The sequence below is a fragment of the Emydura macquarii genome, unplaced genomic scaffold (assembly GCF_026122565.2).
Source record: "Emydura macquarii macquarii isolate MOO-44397 ecotype Brisbane River unplaced genomic scaffold, CSIRO-AGI_Emac_v2 contig_2473, whole genome shotgun sequence".
NCBI lineage: Eukaryota > Metazoa > Chordata > Testudines > Chelidae > Emydura > Emydura macquarii.
This window is the reverse complement of record NW_027132610.1, coordinates 3,283,951-3,303,786: the sequence shown is the minus strand read 5'-3', so window position 1 is coordinate 3,303,786 and position 19,836 is coordinate 3,283,951. Positions and strand designations below refer to the sequence as shown.

General features: G+C 35.9%; 1 protein-coding gene across 5 annotated transcripts in view; it reads left to right on the top strand.

The window, feature by feature from the left end:
* The window catches only part of PSPC1 (paraspeckle component 1), an 85,129-nt gene that overhangs the window by 12,531 nt on the left and 52,762 nt on the right, over window positions 1–19,836 (top strand). For all 5 annotated transcript variants that reach the window (XR_010922572.1, XR_010922573.1, XR_010922574.1 and 2 more), the window contains exon 6: window positions 2,195–2,303. Coding sequence is in view for 1 of the 5 variants with exons in the window: in XM_067562830.1 (XP_067418931.1) it covers window positions 2,195–2,303 (109 nt within the window). In the remaining 4 variants the exon portion in view is untranslated. The remainder of the gene's footprint in view (window positions 1–2,194; window positions 2,304–19,836) is intronic.

Here is a 19,836-nt window from a genome sequence, read left to right as displayed (position 1 = left end):
AATATGGCTTACACCAATTTGAAAGAGGGTGTTTAGTAATTTTATAGGTTTATTTTTTTTGACGGTCAGATCTGTATTCAGTCTAAATAGCATAGGATTTTATTAATTGATACTAAAATTTGTTTTCTACATTCCTTGTGCCAATTTATTTGAAGATGATATAGGAGGGTGCATTTATAGTCGTGTGAAGTTGAATTTGACCCATTTTGAGGCATTGTTCTTCACTTAGATTAAAATTATAATACAAAATGATGCAGTTTCTTTAATTTATAATATAAAGATTTTTCTGCAATAATTACCTAGTTATAACTTTCTCATGTACATCTGTGTGCTCTGTGACATCTTCTCTGAATATTAAAATAACATTCTCTTTTAAGATCTATTTTTACAAATGCGGATTTTATTTTATTAAACTGCTAAGATTCAGTAAAAGTGGAGAAGGGGCTTAGTTTCTTTAATTGAATTTACCAGAGCCTTTTGGAAGACATATTTTGCGATGCTGCTGTTGCTTATTTTGTGCATTTCAAAGTAATTTACTGCAGTGAAATATGTACCAGAATGCAAAATGCAAATTGCAGGAGTTATTGATAAATTGTAGTTTTCATCATTGTTAAAAAAATCTTTTAGGATTCTAAATCACTAATGGAAATAATTGAAATTCTTCAGGCAGAGAGTGTTCTGTGTTTATTTATAAATTTGAACATTGCGAAAACTGAGCTCTACATCTTCCCTCCCAAACCCATTTCTCACTCAGTTTTCACTGTTGACAGTACTACCATGTTCTCAGTTACCCATGCTTAAAACCAGAGCCTGTCACCTTTGATTCCACCCTTTAAAATTGCACATCCGGATCATATTTATTTATTGCTTCCTTCTCGTAACCATGCCAAAATCTGTTTTCTTTCTGTCCCCACAACTAAAACGCTAGTTCATCCTCTTGATTACTGCAGTCTTGTCCTTTCTGGTCTCCCTAATGCATACCTCTCCCCCATTTAATCCTCTCAAAATGCAGCTGCTATGATCATCTTCCTTGCCTGTTGCTCTGATGACATCATTTTCCGCTTTAATTCATTCTCTGACACCTTCAATTTACCAAATCAAATCCCAAGGTTCTTGTCCGTGCTTTCAAGGCCTTTCACTACTCTTCCTTTCCCTACTTGTCTGCTTGTGTTGTCATTGGCTGCTGCTGTCTCCTCTGGTCCATTAACTTATTTACCCTTTTGCCAGCTTCTCACACAACTGTCTCCATGCTTTCTGCACGGCCCTGTAAACCCAGACAACTCTCCCTGAATTAATCCTTAAAGTCACTATTCTCTTCATGTAAATCCCTCCTCAGGACCCACCTTTAATGTGACTCCCACTGTCAAATAAGGATGATTTGATTGTGTTTTTAATCACGAATAGTGATTTTATTTATTTTAAAAAGCAGATACACAGGAAAAAGCTTTGAACTATCAGGAACCTGAAAGTTGTGCAGCAACTAACTGTGTGACTTTTTTTTGTTACACTTGTCCATTCTTTTCCCCTTTTTTCCTTATGTTTGTCAAATTCACTTGTTGCATCTTGTCTCCGTTTATATTGTAAGGCTGTTGATTTCTATAGGTATATGATGCCACACTCCTGAGTGGCCCTCTGGGAGCTAATGCACTGAAAATAATACTACCATTTACATGCTTCCTCTCCTTTGCTTCTTTTTTAAATGAGGTCAACTTACCTGATTTTAACTGACACCACTGTTAAGATTTTAACATGTGGAAATGTTGTTTAAAATAACATCGGCAGTGGCTACGCACTAGTGTGCTGAAGGACATCTCCAGTGAAACACTTGTGAACTATAAAATGACGACAAAAAATCAAGTTTTATTTTAAAAATTTAATTATTTTTACAAAAGTGTTGTGGGTTTATCTTTAACTTGCTGAATGTTGCCTATCATAACTATGGTAAGCATAGACCACACCTATAATGTTGTTGTTATACCAAGTGTGTGCCAAAATACTTCAGTGAATGTCAAAGTCCAAAAGGTGGAGTAGCGGACTAGTAGTAAAACGTTATGATGCTTTATAAAGATTCAAGTTTTAAGAAGTTGTTGTGTTAATGAACTTGAAATTCATTCACTTTAGCTCTTAAATCTATTGAAACACCTGTATGAAGAGGTCATGAACATAATTTATACAAGTTTATGAATCATTTTAGACATGAAGAAGAACATCGACGCCGTGAAGAAGAGATGCTACGCCAGAGAGAACAGGAAGAACTGAGACGACAACAGGAAGGAGGATTTAAACCAAATTACATGGACAATGTAAGTAGAATCCTATTTGATTAAAATCTGAAGTGCAAAAGAACATTTGCTACTTTTCCTGTATTCTTTAGAATTGCCAGATTGGAAAGACTTCCTTTGCTGGATACTTGTACTACTTTCCTGTGGATGCTCTTTTTTCTGTTGCAAAGGGACCCAAGGGATCAAAAGTATGGTCTCATTCTATCCTTTGTGATTTTGCCTAGGGGGTACGTATTGATAGTGCTCTTATTCCAGTTATTCAGAATTTTAACTAAGTGAAGGCTTTTTAGATATTCATATATTAGTACATTTAGGAAGTATTATCTCCTGTTATAATCCCACCATCTAAAGACACTACCACTTTTTTCCAAGGTGAGATCACAGTATTTCCCTTGTGAATGGAAATGCAGATAGTAGCTAAGGCCATGCCTACATTGAGAGTTGCACTGGTTTTACTAATGGTATTAATTTAAAATCAGTTAAGTTAAAATGGTGCAAAACCCTATGTGAACACTCTTGGTTTGGTTTGAGTGGTTTATTCTGGTTTACACTAAACCAGTTAGGGAAAATAAGCTGCTTTTAAACAGAAATAGGAGTGTTTACACATTGGCCTGCATGGTTTGTTTAAATTGGTACAAGTTTTTGTTGACAGGTCCTAAGATTATAGCTTACCTTGAGTCTATCACTGCAGGTGAAAAAAGATGAATCTTTTCCTAAGCCTCTTTTCTAAATTAAGCCTAAAGATAACATGCAAAGAAAAAATGGACATATATTCATTTTCGTGGATCTTTAAAAATTCTGCTTCATTTTTACACGAGTAATTCAGGTCTTGTCTACCTTGGTATAATAAAGTCCTTGGTGGGTCAGGTGGCCTAGTGGTTAGCACACTTAGTGTCACCACCCAGTGGGTAGGTCTAGCCATTTTGGCCCTCTTTTAAATAGAGGCGCAATGAGGTGGGCAGGAGGTTTTGATTTCTCATGTAGTAGAGGCAGTAGTGGAAGGCCCAGGCCTGCCCACTCCACCGGGCTCCGACTCCAAGACCCTAGAAGGGTCAACAGTGTCTGGCCCACAAAGGTGACCTCCAAGTTATCCTCCCTGGGTCACTTCTTCCCACCTGCTTTTCTCCTCTCACCTTCCAGTTCAATATAATGTGAAAAGAAAAAGCAACCAAACTGTCAGCCCCAGTTGGGTTCTGCACACAGTCTTTTTCCCTTGGGGTGGCTTCTTTGGCTTCCTTATCAGGAGCCTTCAGGGTTGGTTTGTCCTCCTTAGCCTCCCTCCTGAGCTAGGTTGCTCTCTTTCCAATCCTTTCTTCAGTTGGAGCATACTCTGCAGTGCTGGAGGGGCAGGGCAACTTGGGCCCAGTACGATCTTTTAACCCCTCTGGCCCAGTATGGAGTTTGTATACTCCACAACGCTTGGAAGATACTCATGTGGCGTACTAGTGAAATGATGACATCACGAGAGAGAGGGAGAGTTTTAGACCATTTAAATTCTTAGGCCTCGTCTATGCCCAGTTCTTGTACTGATCTTTCAGTGGATGGGCTGTAATTTTTCTACTGAAATATTTAAATCAGTACAACATCTAGTGTTGGCACAGTTGTAATAGCATTAAGTTATAGCTGTTCCTCTTTGGGAAGAGGAATAAGATACGCACAGATAAGCCACCTTTATGCTGATAAATCTGTGTTTGCATTACGGGGGTTTTGCCACTTTAAATATCCCGTATAATTAAAGCAGTACAATTTCATGTGTAGACAAGGCCTTAGCTTTTGGTTTGTTTTAGCATGTACTTCAGTGATGTCACATTTTGAAATAACAGCATTGTTAAATACTTAGCACCATCACACTGTCTATTAAGATTGAAGATAAGCTATTATGAATGTTCTGAGACATCCCAGGATGTTCTTCAGAAAAACTAAGGCCAGGTTTGCTATTCTGAGGAGGACCCCCTTTTTTCACATGCACCCTTTTTATTTTGAGGGAGAGGTGATAGGGAGGAGCCAAAAACGGCATGGGTTAGAGTTTTCTGTGTGGCATTGCCAAGTGCTTTTATCCAGATCTGTATTTGCTTACACTTGTCTAAAAAGCTTGCAGCAGAAAATATTTCAAATATTTTCCTTCATTTCTATACGTGCTTGCATTGTGAAAAAGCAAATGTGTAAGCGTTGTGCATGTTTTTTCTTTGGGGCAAGGGAGCAATAGAGGAAGAGATTTCAGAAGTTAGAAGGTTAAAATGTTGCTATTGCCCTTTAGTGTGTAGTTTTTTAACTTACAGGTTATAGGGTTTATGTATTAAAAACAGAAAATTATATTTAAATATTGTGATGAAGTATTATGATGGTCTGTTCTTGAAACTGTTTGTAATTTGTAATGCCAAATTTGCCTCTACTTCCCATTAGTATCTAAACACATATAACACATAACCTGTTACATACAGCATGTCTAACCTGTCAACATCTTTAAGGCTGTATGGATGTGAACTTCAGATCCTGTCATTTCACTGAAATTTGACCCACTGTTAAAGCTGATGTCCAGAACATAACACAAAAATGTAGCATGAGCACGGAAAGGGATGGTTCAAGTGGAAAGTATTTTAATCTCTGTTAATAATTTATGCTCTTCCACACATTGAAGTGGTCAGGATGTCTTTTTTTGGGAGCAAAGGGGAGGGAGGTGTACTTATTTTGGAGGAAACCTATATAACTTTTCCATTGAGTTCCACTCTGTTTTAGCAGTTTGTTATCACCGGAAACACTGCTGCTGCAGGAAATTATATGGACTATTACTAAATATACATACAAGTATGAAGTTGCTAAAACTGGTATGAGTTAAACTAAAAATGGTTACACGTAGAATACATTTATTTTAAATTGGGATATGTCATGTGAAGTTGAAATGGCAAATTCCAAACATTACTGTTTAACAATCTCATGATTTTCAGGTCAGGTTTAGTGATTCTAGTATTGTAGTGATAAAGTTGGCTTTCATTCCATTAACATTTTTAAAGCTCTGCAAAAAATAAAATACAGTAATTTACATGATTCTGTAACTTTTCCTCTAGCAATGGTTTCTAATGAAAGGAATCCATGTTACACTTACACAACTTTTATTTTTGAATGTAGCAGATGAAACCAATTTCATATATGTACATTACAGCACATCTGTAGATAACTATAAATAATGGTAATTTTGAAGTGTGAACAGGAGTTTCTTTATTAAAAACATCTGGTTTTGGAGTAAACCAGAAAGGTGAACAACTAATTTCAGGATACTGTGAAGTAGTGTATCTTATGAATTTCTACCATAAGATTGATTGATAGGATTTTTTTCTATGATCAAATTCCCTTTTAGTGGTCAGTTTCTAGTTCAGATTTGTTGATTGTAAACAGACTTGATCTGCTAATTGTCTTAGTATTAGACTAACACTTTATCAACCCTGAGAATGTTTATATCTGTATTTGAAGTCCAAACTTTGTCTTGGCTGGAACTGTAATTTCTATAATATATTATTATTTTTCTGGATGGTTTTCACTGTATCACATCTTTGCCGGCAAACTCTAATTATGAATATTTCTTAATACCTAGAAGATCATACACTCTGTCACTTTTGTGTGTGGAAAGAAATTAGTAATTGTTTCTAATACTTGTTTTTGTTTCTTAAAAGCTTTGAAAATATAAGCTTCCTTCACTTATATCCTATCCCTTTCACTGTTCAGTTTAAAAGAAGGACCTAAATGGTAAGTGTAATAATTACCAGAATTGGAACCCTTCATGTAAGGATCTTATATAAGGCTATCTTCATTTATTAAGGTTACTTTCCATATCTTTAATTATTTTTAACTCTCTTAATCTTTGATTTTCAGTAAGTTTGACTTATTTTGAAAAGATCACTTATTTTGAGAAAAGTTTGGCTGCTATTTTTTATATAGCCTACTAATTGCAGTTGATTCAGTTACCAGTTACATTTTGTCTCATAAAACTGAGAAAAACTAAGCCACACAACAAAATTTTCTAATTGAAGCTGTTTTAATTCTTTAAAAGGTTGATTCATTCTGCTTCCTCAAAGACTTAATATTGAATTTACCAAATTAGGAATCTGCTTGCTTTCTGTCTTAATGGAGAGTTTTTCCCCGTAATGTCTGAAGGATTTACTTTGGTAATTAGTGTTACCTGTAATTCAGTGACAGTTGCCCTTAAATTCCTTTTTTTTTTTTTTTTAATTATGTTTAGGGTTCTCTTCCCTTATTGTTTAAAGGTTGGCGCTCACAGAAGTCTGTTTTTAAAGCACAAAGATCACTATATAAATTCTATAAAGTTTTCAGTTGTCAAGAGTTTTGTTCTAATTTAGTTTGGAAACATTTACCTTTTTTCTACATAATGCCTTCAGAAAACTTTCACTTTGCATAAATACTGTTCCTTGCAAGAAGGGGAACTTGTCTATAGTAGATAACAAATGCAGCATTTTATTTACTAGCCACCTAAATATCACATTTAAAAACAAATATTTCTTACTTTGAAGCGCAAGTAACTTGAAAAGGTATACTTAGTAAGCTGTTCAAATTGTATAATGTTTAGCATCCAATTGACTGGTTTTTAAAGTGAATGTTGTGGATTTTTGTATCAAAACCATTTTCCCAAATGTTCATTTTAGTGCTTAGATTCTATTCTTTTAATTCACGTTCCTCATTTGGTTGGGAAGGGGAAAGATCATTATTCTGATCCAGTACTAATAAAAATATTGAATGTTCTGTGTAGATCTACCAAAAACAGGCAGAATATACAGAGATTTGAATGGAATCCAGCAGCAACCTAAAATAGTGTGTATATATAATAAGAGAAAATGGAGTGTTGTAACCTGATAAAACACTAGTTACGAGGATTGAACAGTGCCATTACAGTTAAGATCTGCGTATGGATCTTTAAAAGAGGAAATCATGGTGTAGAGTAGACTTCGGTGTTTTTGAAATTTTACCCAACTTCCATATTCAAAAGTGACACAGGCATTTAGCCAAAGTCTCATAGAAAGTCAATGAGATTTAGGCTCCTAATCACTTAGCCTCTTCTAAAAATTTTATCCCTTGGTCTTTTTAAAAATTGTTAATTGTAGATGTTTAGTTGACCTCCCATTTGTTTTTTTAGGTAGAAGCCCTACTGTTCAGGCATGTTCCATAGGCATCCGAATAAGGAGTCAGCTACAGCAGAGGTTGCTTGAATAAAGAGGCTCTAGCAGGTTTAGAATGCAGAAGCCCTAAAAGAGCTGGGAGCAGGACAGAGAAAAAGAACTTATGGTGCTATTCCCCCCCCCTTCTCCCCCATCCCATCCCAAAAAGGAAAAAAATGGTGGAAAGTGTGTTTTGAAGGATTTTTCCCTTCCAACTCCATTCCAAAATTGAGAGTAGGGAAATAACTTGTTTCCCCATTTCTTTTCTCTCTCGAAACTGCTGCTGTTGTGGCTGGCCCTATCTTATGCTAATGTATAAGTAAACACAAGTAAGAGGCATGAGTTCTATTTGTGATGAGACAGAAACGGAGAGGGTCAGTTGAGGCCCCCTAAACATCTGAAAACCAGGATTAGTCAATTACACCCTCTGGCCCTTATTTTTAAAAAAATGACATTAGTGAATAGAACTGCACTTCAATCATTCTGATTTCCTTGTGCATCCGAAGGCCCCACTAACTTGGGGAATTTTAAATGGAGGATTGGGTACTTGTAAAACTAGTTTACTTTTCTTCTCTTAACCTTTTTTTTGTCCTTTGAAGAAGTCACTTGTGCCATATAAATACTTTATGTAAACAAGGTCACTGAATATATCTGTTCAAACCTGTGTGTGACAGTGAGCCTACCACTGTCAATAAATGCCCATTAGTTTCTGTAAATTAGTCATCTTGGTTTGTTTTTCAGGCCCTGACTCATCCCATTCTGTAGTAGTCCTTGAATGTAATCTCTGTTCCTCAGCATAAACAGCTGTAAATTAAATAAACTGCTTTATAAAAATGTTATTGAAGAGTTTCACTTAGAGTATCTCCTCATTGCAATCCAGTATACATAGTGATTCATGGAATAAGTGGTTTATGTTTGAAAGCTTAATACTTTTTATAGGTCTTTTAATGTAAAACTGGACCCTGAAAAGACAAATTTGACTAAATGAAACTAACAAAATTAAATGAACAAAAGTCATGACTCTGACACTTCCCTGCTATGGCTTTTTATTCAGTGGTAGATCAAGTTATTTCCTGTAATTAGGTCCTGGAGGTTGGGGTAGAACAAATGGTGTTTTTAAATGTGTGGTGTATTTCTGGATTTCTTTGTAGCAGTGTTAAATTGGTTTGGTAATGCCATTAAAAACAGTTTTCTTTCAAAAAGATGGTGGCGATGCATGCGGTAGGAAAAGCACTTAAGTTTTACCCTTGCACTTCTTCCCACTGGAATATTTACTATGGCCCTTAATGATAATGGACACAGTTCTGCAACAGCTATTAAACAAACATGAAGAATACATCAGTTTTATTTTCAGAAACAAACCATATCAGTTTTAAGACTAGAATAATTAAAAAGACTGTAAATAGTGCAGTTATTGCATTTTCTTACGGTAGGGAAGAACATAGCATGCATAGTGCAGATTCCAGTTATTACAGCAAAATGTCTATTCAGGTTTAGCCATGTTAATAAAACATTTTATACTTTTCATGTATATATTTTGTTTAGCAAAGCTATTAGAAAGCTGTCTTCCAATTTTGCAGGTAGCTGTTGTATCAATAAACATAAAATTTTTTGAGTATTAGTATGGGAGGGTACTGTCTGAAATTGTTAATCTGTTTCTCTCCTTTTCTCATTGCTATTGCAGTGGGAGAGGTGTAAAGCTGGTGGTGTCATCACCCAGCTGCAAGCAAGAGCTGCACGCTCATAAAGAGAGCCTGGTTTTATTAACAAAAATGTAATTCCAAAGTAACACTATGAACTCCAGTCTGAGCCTTCTCTTTTGAAGTTCCTACCCTCAGGACCTGTCTGTTGTAGACCCCAGTCCCTTCTGCCACAGGTTTATTCCCATATTTTGTATATTCATGATGGAACAATAAACCATACTTACTTCCTGAGTCAATAATTAGCCTGCATTTCCTTACAGGTTTCCCACACCTATTAACAGAATAGATCAGTGGTTCCCAAACTTTACTGGTTCACGTTACCTCCTTATTAAAAAAATTTTTTTTTGAGGTACCACAAATGCAATTTTATTTCTTGGTTGCACATTTATTTTTGGCCTTAATAGGTTTAGTTAAGTATTCACAAACTCATAGTAAAATACATTTTGAATTTGGCTGGTGGAGATCTGCCTAGGAGAAAATTAGAAGAAAAGGGGAGTTAGCTGGGAGAGTTAGAGGACATGAATTTTACAGCTGGTCAAGAATTTTTTGACACATTTTTTGTTGGAAAATGCTAATTTGAAACTGAAATTGTGCTAGAACCCACCTACTTTGATGAAACTTCTGTTTGGAAAAAGATTTCTCAGGTTCAAGATGGAAAACCAGAGACATTGCTGTCCCTGAATAGCTTGGTGGTCAGGGCACTCTCCTGGCATGTTGAAGACACTGGTTCAGTTCTCTGCTCTGCCTAGGTTAGGTGAGTGCCTTTATGATCAGGCCACTGGCTGTTCTGGGATAGGTATATCTCTCTTTTTCTATTTGTTTTTTTTAAAAGAACTTCAAAAGCTTTAATTTTTGTCCAGATGCAGAATGGGAGAATTTTTTGAAGTCAGAAGTTAGACTGAGGGTAGTTATTCTGGCTGGAAGGCAAGGAGGGGTCTGGTGGTAGGTATGTGAGGAAAGAGTGCAAGGAGGGCTCAGAAGGAAGAAGTAGAAAAAGGTGGGCTGGTGCTTTATCTGGGCATCAGGTAGCTTCAGCTTCAATCACCCTTATTCCTGGTTCCCACCCAGTTTCCTCTGAATCAGAGATTTCTGCCAATTTCACTGCATCCTTTACCTTCTCTGGAGAGTCTTTTCCACAGATTTCCTCCTGCCCTGGACTCACAAGTCCTTCCTCTTGGTTAAGGGATTTCACAGTTCTCCTTCACTGGATTATGCCACAATTCAAGCAGGCTTCCCCAGCCCACCAGTATTTAGATTAGTCTTTTCCCCAGAACCTCCTTTGGTCCTTAGATTCACACACTTTGTCCCCTTGATCCTGGGTCCCCACAGCCATCTTCTATGGGTTTGGGTGGTGATTCGGGCAGGCTTCCCCAGCCTTCCAGTTTCCCTTCTGATTCTGGTTCCACTATCAAGAAGTGTCTCCTGACTCGGTGCTCCCTGCAGTTCTGCTCTCTAGGCTGTCTGCTCTTTCCTTAATCTTCTTGGAAGTCATCTGACATCTGGATTTTATGGTATTAAGGAGGTAGCTATCCAACACCTGGCTCCCATGCTTGAGTTAGTTTTCTGCTTTCCTGAATGTTCTTTTCCTTAAAGGGGCCATGTAATGGAATAAGGTTGGTTGGCCTCAGGCCCCACTTCCATTTAAAGGGGACAGACCACCCTGTCACAGTGCACCACTTCCAACAAGCTTATGTACAGAGTTTGGGAACCTCTGGAGAAGGTCAGTAAGATAATTCCATCATCCTGCTTTCAGGGTAGGAAAACATTCAACAATAAATTAAGCTGAATTTTTTTTCCTGATCAGACAGTATTCTATGCAGATTGGGAACTGATGCTAATCTTATATTGGGCTCTTAAACACATGGTTCATTTAATGTCATTTTTCAATAATGTAGCCATTAACTTTGGGTCATTTTAAGAAAAAATTGAATTTTAGTTGTAACTTGTAGTTCATAACAGGGTGAAGTAGGAATGTTTAGATTTTTTAGAACATAGTGTTGAGCAAAATGATTTTGATATTCCTTTGATATGTGCAAAAATAGTACACTTACCACATTATTTGGAGGTATTCGGTATACAATTTTAATCTTGGTAGGTTTTTTTTAGTGTTGAAGTCACATTTTCAGCGTTTGTACAAAATATTTTTAAACAAAATGTGCATTAAATTTCAATTTTTTTATAAGAACATGCAAAAACAGTAGGTGATTTTGTAAAACACAATTTAGAAACTTGCCAGTCCATACATACTAAGCTTTTGTCTTATGCAGTGGGCAGGATCACCAGTGAAATAAGCAGAAATCACTAGTGAATCCATGCAACTGTTTCTTCAGACGCACTGTTTTGTTCAGTCTTTCAGAGGGTGGAGAGAGTATTTGCTCACCTGTTACTCCTTTTCCTAGACTTTTATATCTAGTTTTCTTAGTATGGTTCTTTCTTTGAATATGGTTGAAAAATCATGAACCTGAAGGAAAAATCCTGTGAATGTATTCCTTGTGTATGGAAATGCAACTCAAGGTGAGTTGCTAAATATCTTGTTTACAGTCCTAGACAGGACTTGTTAGGGAGAGATGGGTTGATTGATGCCTGGCTTTGTGCCAGTAAAATTGTCATGTCATTCGTGCTGCTTTCTGCTTTACAGAGTTTGGTGTAGATAAAGGTGCTGTATGTATGGACTGACCTGAATCCTGTGAGAGAAGTGCTATTTGCAAGTAAAATATTGTTCTGCTTCCCAAAACATGTATGCATTATTTCAGTCTGCAACTTTTTTATATGCAAGTTACCTGTGCTGAATATAAAAAATTATGCTGGAAGTATCCTTATAAGGACTTTAATGTGATTATGAGAATTACTATGTATGTCTCCACCTCTGTTTGAAAATTTGGCTTTCAGCTATCTTGTAGTATATAATAAATAATTTGGTTGTGATGCTGCATGTCCAAAATACTTAGTGCTACCAACCTTTATTGTATAATAAAACATGCTTAGAAATATATAACTCATTACAAATATATACTATGAAACGGTACATGTTCCATTGTATTAAAAACATTTTAAACTGGAGGAAAAATGTTAAGATTTCTGCTTAAAAGAAACACATTCAGTTTGCTAGGTTTTGAAATTGCCCTCTGCTGCTGTTCTACTCTTTCAAAATGTTGTAAAGATATGGCAGTGGGGTAGTATTTGGCATTCCATTTAAAATAGTACCAGAACTTCATTTTATATGTCTATTGCACTTTAACCATGAGAAGTAATTTTTTTTTGTTCTCCCTTGAATTGGTTGGAAATATATTACATACTTTAATTTTTTTCTACCGTCATTGCATCTCATATCTTAGATTTGATCTTCAGAAGATAGATCATTCTTTTCAAGTATCTAATGTTCACTCTATGTGGGTCTGAAGATTCAGTTAGCTCTTTTGTCATATACATACTGAAAATTGTTTAACGTGTAATGTATTAAAATTGCATAGTTTTAAAATATTGTAACTTTAAAGTTAAGAATTTTTTGCTGTATTTCTACATGTACAGGTGGTACAGTTAGCCCAGCTTTCTCTCTCTTACTGGGTAAGACAGCTCTTCATCTCTGCAGCCTCCACGCATGGGGATTTGTGGAGTATGGAATTAATGGAAAAGTTTGTAACTGAGGTTCTATGAAGGTAATATATCCTCCATATTGCCACACATCCTCCAGTTTTCTTTGAGATTCAACTACTATTTACTATAGTTAGTTAAATCAAAAGTAAAGTAAATGACTGGAGGATAAGTTACTGCATTAAAATCCTTTTAATATATATTCTTGGACATTTGAACATAAGGACACGCCATGAGCTTGGATAAGGTGGATATTTCTTTTAAATAACTATTTTTACAGGTAAGTAATATTTCATTTCTCAGTTTTTTGGCACAGTACTTCATAAGCAATACGTGTGTATAAAACTGGTCACAAACAGATGATTTGGCATGATTATCCTGTGTTTAAATAGCAACAAATATGGTAAGGTGGGCTGTTGTTGAATTACGTTTATTTCTTCATAAATTCAAATTTTTTAGAGTAATTGAAATGGTAGTGGGGAACATGAAGCTAGATTTTTTTTCATGCTTGCTGCTTCCTTAGTTCTTAAGCAATGCTTGACAGCTCCCTGGGAACTAGGAATAAAATACAGGAAAGGTGTTTGATTCTCAATTGCTTTTAAAAATATATATTTTTAAAGTGAATTGCAAACACTTTTTAAAAAGAATTGAGCATATGCTCTAAGTTTCTTTATAATATATAAAGAAGGCCTGAAAGACTTCTTTAAAATTGTCAATTTTTTTTTTTTCCTCTTTAAATATCAGGAATGTAAAATCTAAACTTCTCTTGTTTTGCTGGATAGGCCCAAAAGATCAGCAGGAGCTCTGAGAGATGTTTAATGTGAGCTCTTAATTGAAGGTTTGAGGGTGTTGAATAAAGACTTCCATTATTCAAAATGTTAGCTATTAATGTTGGATCAGTAACAAATGCAGTACTAACATTCTCTGGGCTCTTGTGGTGATGTAATTTCATTAGCATTCCAGTCAACATGGTCTTCTAATCTAGATAGTTCCTGAATTTCTAATTATTTTTTTTTTTAAATAAACCCTTTCAGTCCTCCTTTATATACAGTAAAGAAGCAAGAACCGGGCACAAGCCCAATTTTTTCCTTTGCAAGGTTACCTAGAAATAGTTCCCAAAAGCCAAGGAAAGCCAGACAGCACAAATTGTTTTGTGAGCTTGGGGTGGGGTATCCCCATCTGGGGGAGAAGGAGCCTATTTTGGATGGGGCTTTGAATAATGGAAATAAAAGAGGGAGGAAGGGAGCGAGAAAGGAAATGCCTGAGTGATATTAACTTGTGTTTTTTATGAGGGAGTACCTATAATCATTGAAGTTCCATACTAACAATTGATCCTTTCTCTTTAGTCTACCATTACTTTAAAAGTACATGTATAACTTGGATGGTCTGTTTACTCCTAGATAAATTGTTCATTGAGAGAGAGATTGTTAGCCAGATCAGGTGATGCTAAAGGAAATATACTATTAATCAAAAGCTTGGATTGAAAAGGGAGTGTAAATAACCAGTGTTTCTGCCCAAATAACACAAGTTCTCTTCTCTCTACGTATGTATATACACAGTCGTACATTACGTATAGTGTGTGTGTGTATGTGTATATATATATGCACCTCTAACAAGTTTACCACCTTATTTTTATGTTTTACACATGTAATTTGGAAGGGGAGTAAAGATTTGTAAGTATTTTTTAACAGTTAGTTGCAGTTTTCTTATCATGAGGTAGATGCATTGCTTTCTTTCCCCCTGAAATTTTGAACAATGTACCAAGAGTGAAAAATTAAATTCTGTAGTTCTGATTTGTGCTATTATTATAGTGATATGTCTCAAAGTGTGGTAGATGCTTTCCAAAGAGAGAAGGAAAATGGAGTCCCTGCTCCAAAAGGCTTACATCTAAAAAGTTCAGATACATTTTACAGTTTTAGTATTTGAGGATTCTCTTATGTATCTTTTGCTTTAAAAAATTATTGTTAATTTTTAACTGTTTTTCAGAATCAATATGCATTCTTAGATATTTTCCTAGATAAAGGAAAAACATGACAGTTTAAAAAACAAAACAAAAACTTAATAAAATCTTTGTTTCACTTAGTGAGCACGAGATCTATGAAGTCCTGCACAATGAACAATAAAAGAGTGACCTTTGAGGATGGGAGATTTTCTTAACAGATTAGATTCTAGTGACAGTGAGTCTAGACGAGGAGGACAGTGAGGGTAGAGCAGGGAGCTGGAAACTGAGATTCTCCTCCTGAGTAGATTGTGATTGTGAGAAGTTCATTGAGGGGAAGATTCTTTCACCTTTATTCCTGGACAGTGAGTAGAACCTTGTTTTGTAAGTACTGAGTCCATTGAAATCAATTTGAGTAAAGATGGCAGAATCTGGTTTTTAATGTGTCTGTGCCTAATCTCCATCTGTAAATGGGTAATATTCACCTTTTGTAGAGCACTTTGATATTCCATGAAAAAAGTGCTATATAAGCAAATTAACTCCAAAAAATTCCTAAATCTTAAGGCTATTTCTGAATACACTTTTCACAAATGCAGGAAAGACTAAACAATTACAGAAGGAAGACTGAAATGTCAATAGACACAACTTATAAAAATCTCAATTTAGAATGAAGTTTTGTAGTGGATCAACAGATTTTAAATCATAACTAGTTTTAGGCTACAAGCTTTAGGTTCGCATCAACCAAGTTCTAAGCATCATCCAAATAAGAATATAAGGAAATTCTTGCCATCCATTATCACCTGCATTTTTGGTTTAGGTAGGGATATGGTGTCCAAATGCATGAGATTTTTGATGGTCTATATGAATTTTTGTCTCAAACTTTGCTATAAAGCATCACAGGAGTCCAATTTAGTTTCTAGAACCAGCATGGTGTTGCATAGTCTGTCAAAGGAGACTCCAGGTTAAGAATTCAAAAAGACCTTTGGTGAGATGTAGAGTGTTGTTTGCCTGGTCCTGTGCAGTGGGGCTGGATGACAGTTGTCTCTGAACAAGGAGGAGGCACTTACGCAATAGTCAGTGACTGAATTTCTCCAGTGCCCCCACAGTAGACTTTTCTTTGGGTGCCTCTTTAGCGCAGGCATACAAAAAAGTATGTTGTTTGAGTCCAGTTTATTTCAAAGTGGAGAAAGTGTCCCTGTGAAGGCAGTAACTAGTTCTGCTTAATTAAAAAGCAGTCATTGCCATTGTAGACTAAAATAGGCTCTTTTTACCTCACTAATTGGGGTATATACTGTAGTAGGACTTAGTCCTCATTCAGAACAGTTGCATTTTGTTGTCAAACTTTATATATTTAACTATTTGAAGTGGAAATCTTAAGGGAATTTTTGCTGGATCCATCAGAAACCTCCTTGCATAGTCCGGGGAGAGACTTACACCCCAGTATGTTGTCAGTGATAAATATTTCTGGCTCAGACTGCCATTGCCAACATTGGGCTCCCCCACTCTTCACTTGACTAGCAGGCAGTTTGATGTCCAGTCATTGTCCACAATTTTCCTTCTCTGAGTTCAGTCTTTCACTTCACCAGTCAGATTACTTCCTTACTCAGAACAACATACGGGAAGATGACCTCTTTGGCTGCTTCTGACTTGAGTGGGGCAAGAAGTGTTTTTCCCATTCTGTGAGGATATGAAATTTTGAAAATTTTTCCCATCCTGTATCAAGCCAGAAAAAACCAAATCTCAATTTTTTGCAAATCAAAATAATTTTTTGATCATTTCATTTTTTGGTGTAAATTAATTTAAATACTGAAACAAAGTTATTTGACCTGAAAAACAGAACTTTTTCATTTTGAAGATATCAAAATGGGACATTTTGACAAATTTTACAAAAAATGTTTTTAAACAGGAAGTTTGTCGAAACCAACCCTTTTGGTTTTGACAAATTAGCAGTTGCTGATTAATAACATTTTTGCTGAAATATTCCTGACCAGCTCTACTTTCTAGGTGACCAGCATTTGTCTTTTGACCAGAGAAGGCTAGAGAAAAAGAAAAACCTCCTCTTGAACTGTTACTTCTTGCTGTTGTGCTTTCCCGCAAGAGTCTAAAGCTTTTTCTGTGGTCTCTTGCTCAGTGACTGAAGCAATTTCTGGAGCTATGTCTGGAAAAAAACCCCCAGAAACAAGCACTCAGTTTGACTAAAGGGTACAGCAGTTCTGCTTAAAGTAGCAGTGGGCAGTACTAAAAGAGAGAACCCTCCCTTCTCCACCTGTCTCCCCACCAAAAAACCAAACCAAACCGTGAAGTACTTTGAATCTTTCCTAACTACTGATTCTTACAAGGAGGCATAACTTCTTCCAGGTATTGCATAAAGTCTGAGAGAGGCTTGTTGGGCTATTCAGTCATCTTAGCCCTTTTTAAGTCATATAGAAACCCTTTTTTTAGTAAAAGGATCTCCCCAGATTCTGATGCTTAGCTTCTCAGTTTTTGCTAAATCTGCCCCGGCACTGTGTATCTTCCCAGAGAATTTTGGAAACAAACAGCCCTCCTTTCCCAGAGCAGATTCCACAATTCTTGCTTATGACCTGAAGAAGAGTTCTGTGTGAGCCCGAAAGTTAAAAATTAAAACTATCCAGGGGACCCTTTCATGAGTAGGAGCCTGACAAATATCAGAAGTCCCTTGGGCTTTCTACTAACATCCTCAGCTCACTGGGAATTTATATATTTGGCTAGCTACTAGGCTCTGAATGCACAGGTAACTGCAGATAGAGTAATTGACCACAGAGTGCTTACAGCTGGGCTTCTGTGAGAAGCTAAGATTTTTATAGAATAGGCAAAAGGGCTACAGATTCCTGTTTTTCTGCATTCCCTCCCTTTTCCTCAGGAATGCCTGTACTGTTGCAGACCAAGTCATAAAAAGACAAATTATATTTCCACTTGGTGGCTAATGTGTTTTCTATTTGCTTGTGAGTGAGAGGCTCGTAAGTCAGTGAGACTTCTCTTTTACTGAGGTAGAGCAGGCCAGCTGCTTTTTTTCCAATTGGAAGGCATCAAAATGGAGAAGCAGGAGAAGGAGGAACCCTGTGTGCAGGAAAAGCCTGGCTGGTGATTGCTTGTTACCCTACTTAGCAAAACAAATGAGGGAAGAGCCCCACATCTGTGCTGTCTGGAATGATCTACAGAAAGCATATTACCTGGAAAGTAGGAACATTATTATTTTTTCTTTCCTTGCCAAGGCACAAAAACAAGTATGTTCTAATAAAGAACTGAACTGTCTTTACACTTGCTGGATCAGGTTTTATGAAAACTTTATGAAATCTCATAAATCACATAATGAGATTCAGCCTTTTAAAAAAATTGATAGCAATGAAAAACACTGCCCACATCATCAATTATATCTCTCTTATCCTAATCAATAAACTTATATTCTTTGCTTATTCAAAATTTGCAACCATCCAATCAAATATGCTTTTGAATAAGTGGAAGTTATACTTGACAGGCTGTCCAATGATCCTAGATAATCACAAAAGTTGTTTATTAAGATGGTTAATAGTGTTGCCATGTGAAGCCTGGCATACATTAAGGACAGTTTGCAAAAAAAATTTATTGTTCAGTATATCATTGGTGTTAGCAAGGATGAGAGCTTTTCTTTATATGAGCTGCTGCTGCCTTGTAGATGAATTGTTGGCTACTCCTTTAGTTTTAAACACTCTTCATTAGATCTGCTCTGGCCATGGTTAGATTGCAACATGTTTGGCTCATATGCACTAGAGCTGTTAATATTGCTGACGTTAGTGGAACTGAACAAGAGTTGGCAGTAGTGATAATGTTTTGCAAAAATTTCCTAGCGTATTCAAGACTTAAGTGATAAAAATTAGGGGAAGTTAATACTTTTCAAGGTTATATTAGAGAGCACCCATGTAAGATAAACATTGCATCTGTTTTTCATTGTCAAGGCAGGCATTCCAACCAGGAGTTTAAATGAAAACTTAAATTTCTGTGACTACAGCAGTCAGTAGGAAGACCCTAAACCAGTGGTCTTCAACCTTTTTTTCATTTGTGGGCCCCTGAAAAATTTCAAATGGAGGTGTGGATCCATTTGGAAATCTTAGACATAAGTCTGTGGACCCACAGGGGTTGAAAACCGCTATCTTAAACCCTGAGTTAATGGAATTTATATGTTGGCTGATTTCTCTTGTTTCAGCTGATGCTTCATTAATTCTTTTAGGTATAACTATTAAGTTTGCCCTTTCCCAAATGGTACTGTTGTTTCCTGGGAGCTGAGCCAATGTAATAATATTTTAAATGCTTCCTAGAATTTAATCCAATATTTTAGAAGAGAGTACGGAACCATGCTGTAGAGCAGTATCAATGTGTTTTTTCAAAAGTGGGTAACATCTTCAATTAAAACAGCCCAAAGCTTTAAATTATTTGTTTTTATTATAGAATAAAAAGTGGAAATATGTGGGCAAAGTCTTCCCAGTTTGGAAAAAAATATATACTTTCTGTTGGTCTCAATATTTTGAAAATATTTAAATGTTTTTATAAAATAGTTATTTTAATTTAATATCTCCTAAATTCAGACACATTTAACAATCTAGTTTTTAAAATCAGAATTGATGGATTTTTAAAAAAAGCTGTGATTTTTAAAGTACATGTAGTTTTTCATCTGAAAGTAGATATGTTTTATTAAGCCCATAAAATAATATATTGCATTTTATTAATTTGTATATTCATATTCAATCTTTAATGGATGAGACATTAGGCTACATTTATGAAAGTTTTATTAATGAAATAGTACAATGGAATGTTCTTCTATCTAGCTTTTGGGTTAGTCATATGCAGTGTATTTTTAGTAGTAGTTAACATTTAAATTATAGTGCATATTTTTACTGTGTATTTTTATACAGTGCTATATACTCGACTTGCATTGTGTTAGAATCAAATATCAATGCGTATTTTCAATTAACATAACTTTTTAGAAAATTTTCTATTGTGAAGTGTTAAAATGTGTTGTATTTTTTCTGTTCAAGGAAATATCCTTATGTGATTTAAACTTCTGTTTTTAAGAATAGCTCAAGACTGATGAAAGCTACATACCTTAGACTGCATTAACTGGTCTTGTTTTCTCTGTGGGGCTTAGGTGTTTAAGGGTCTAG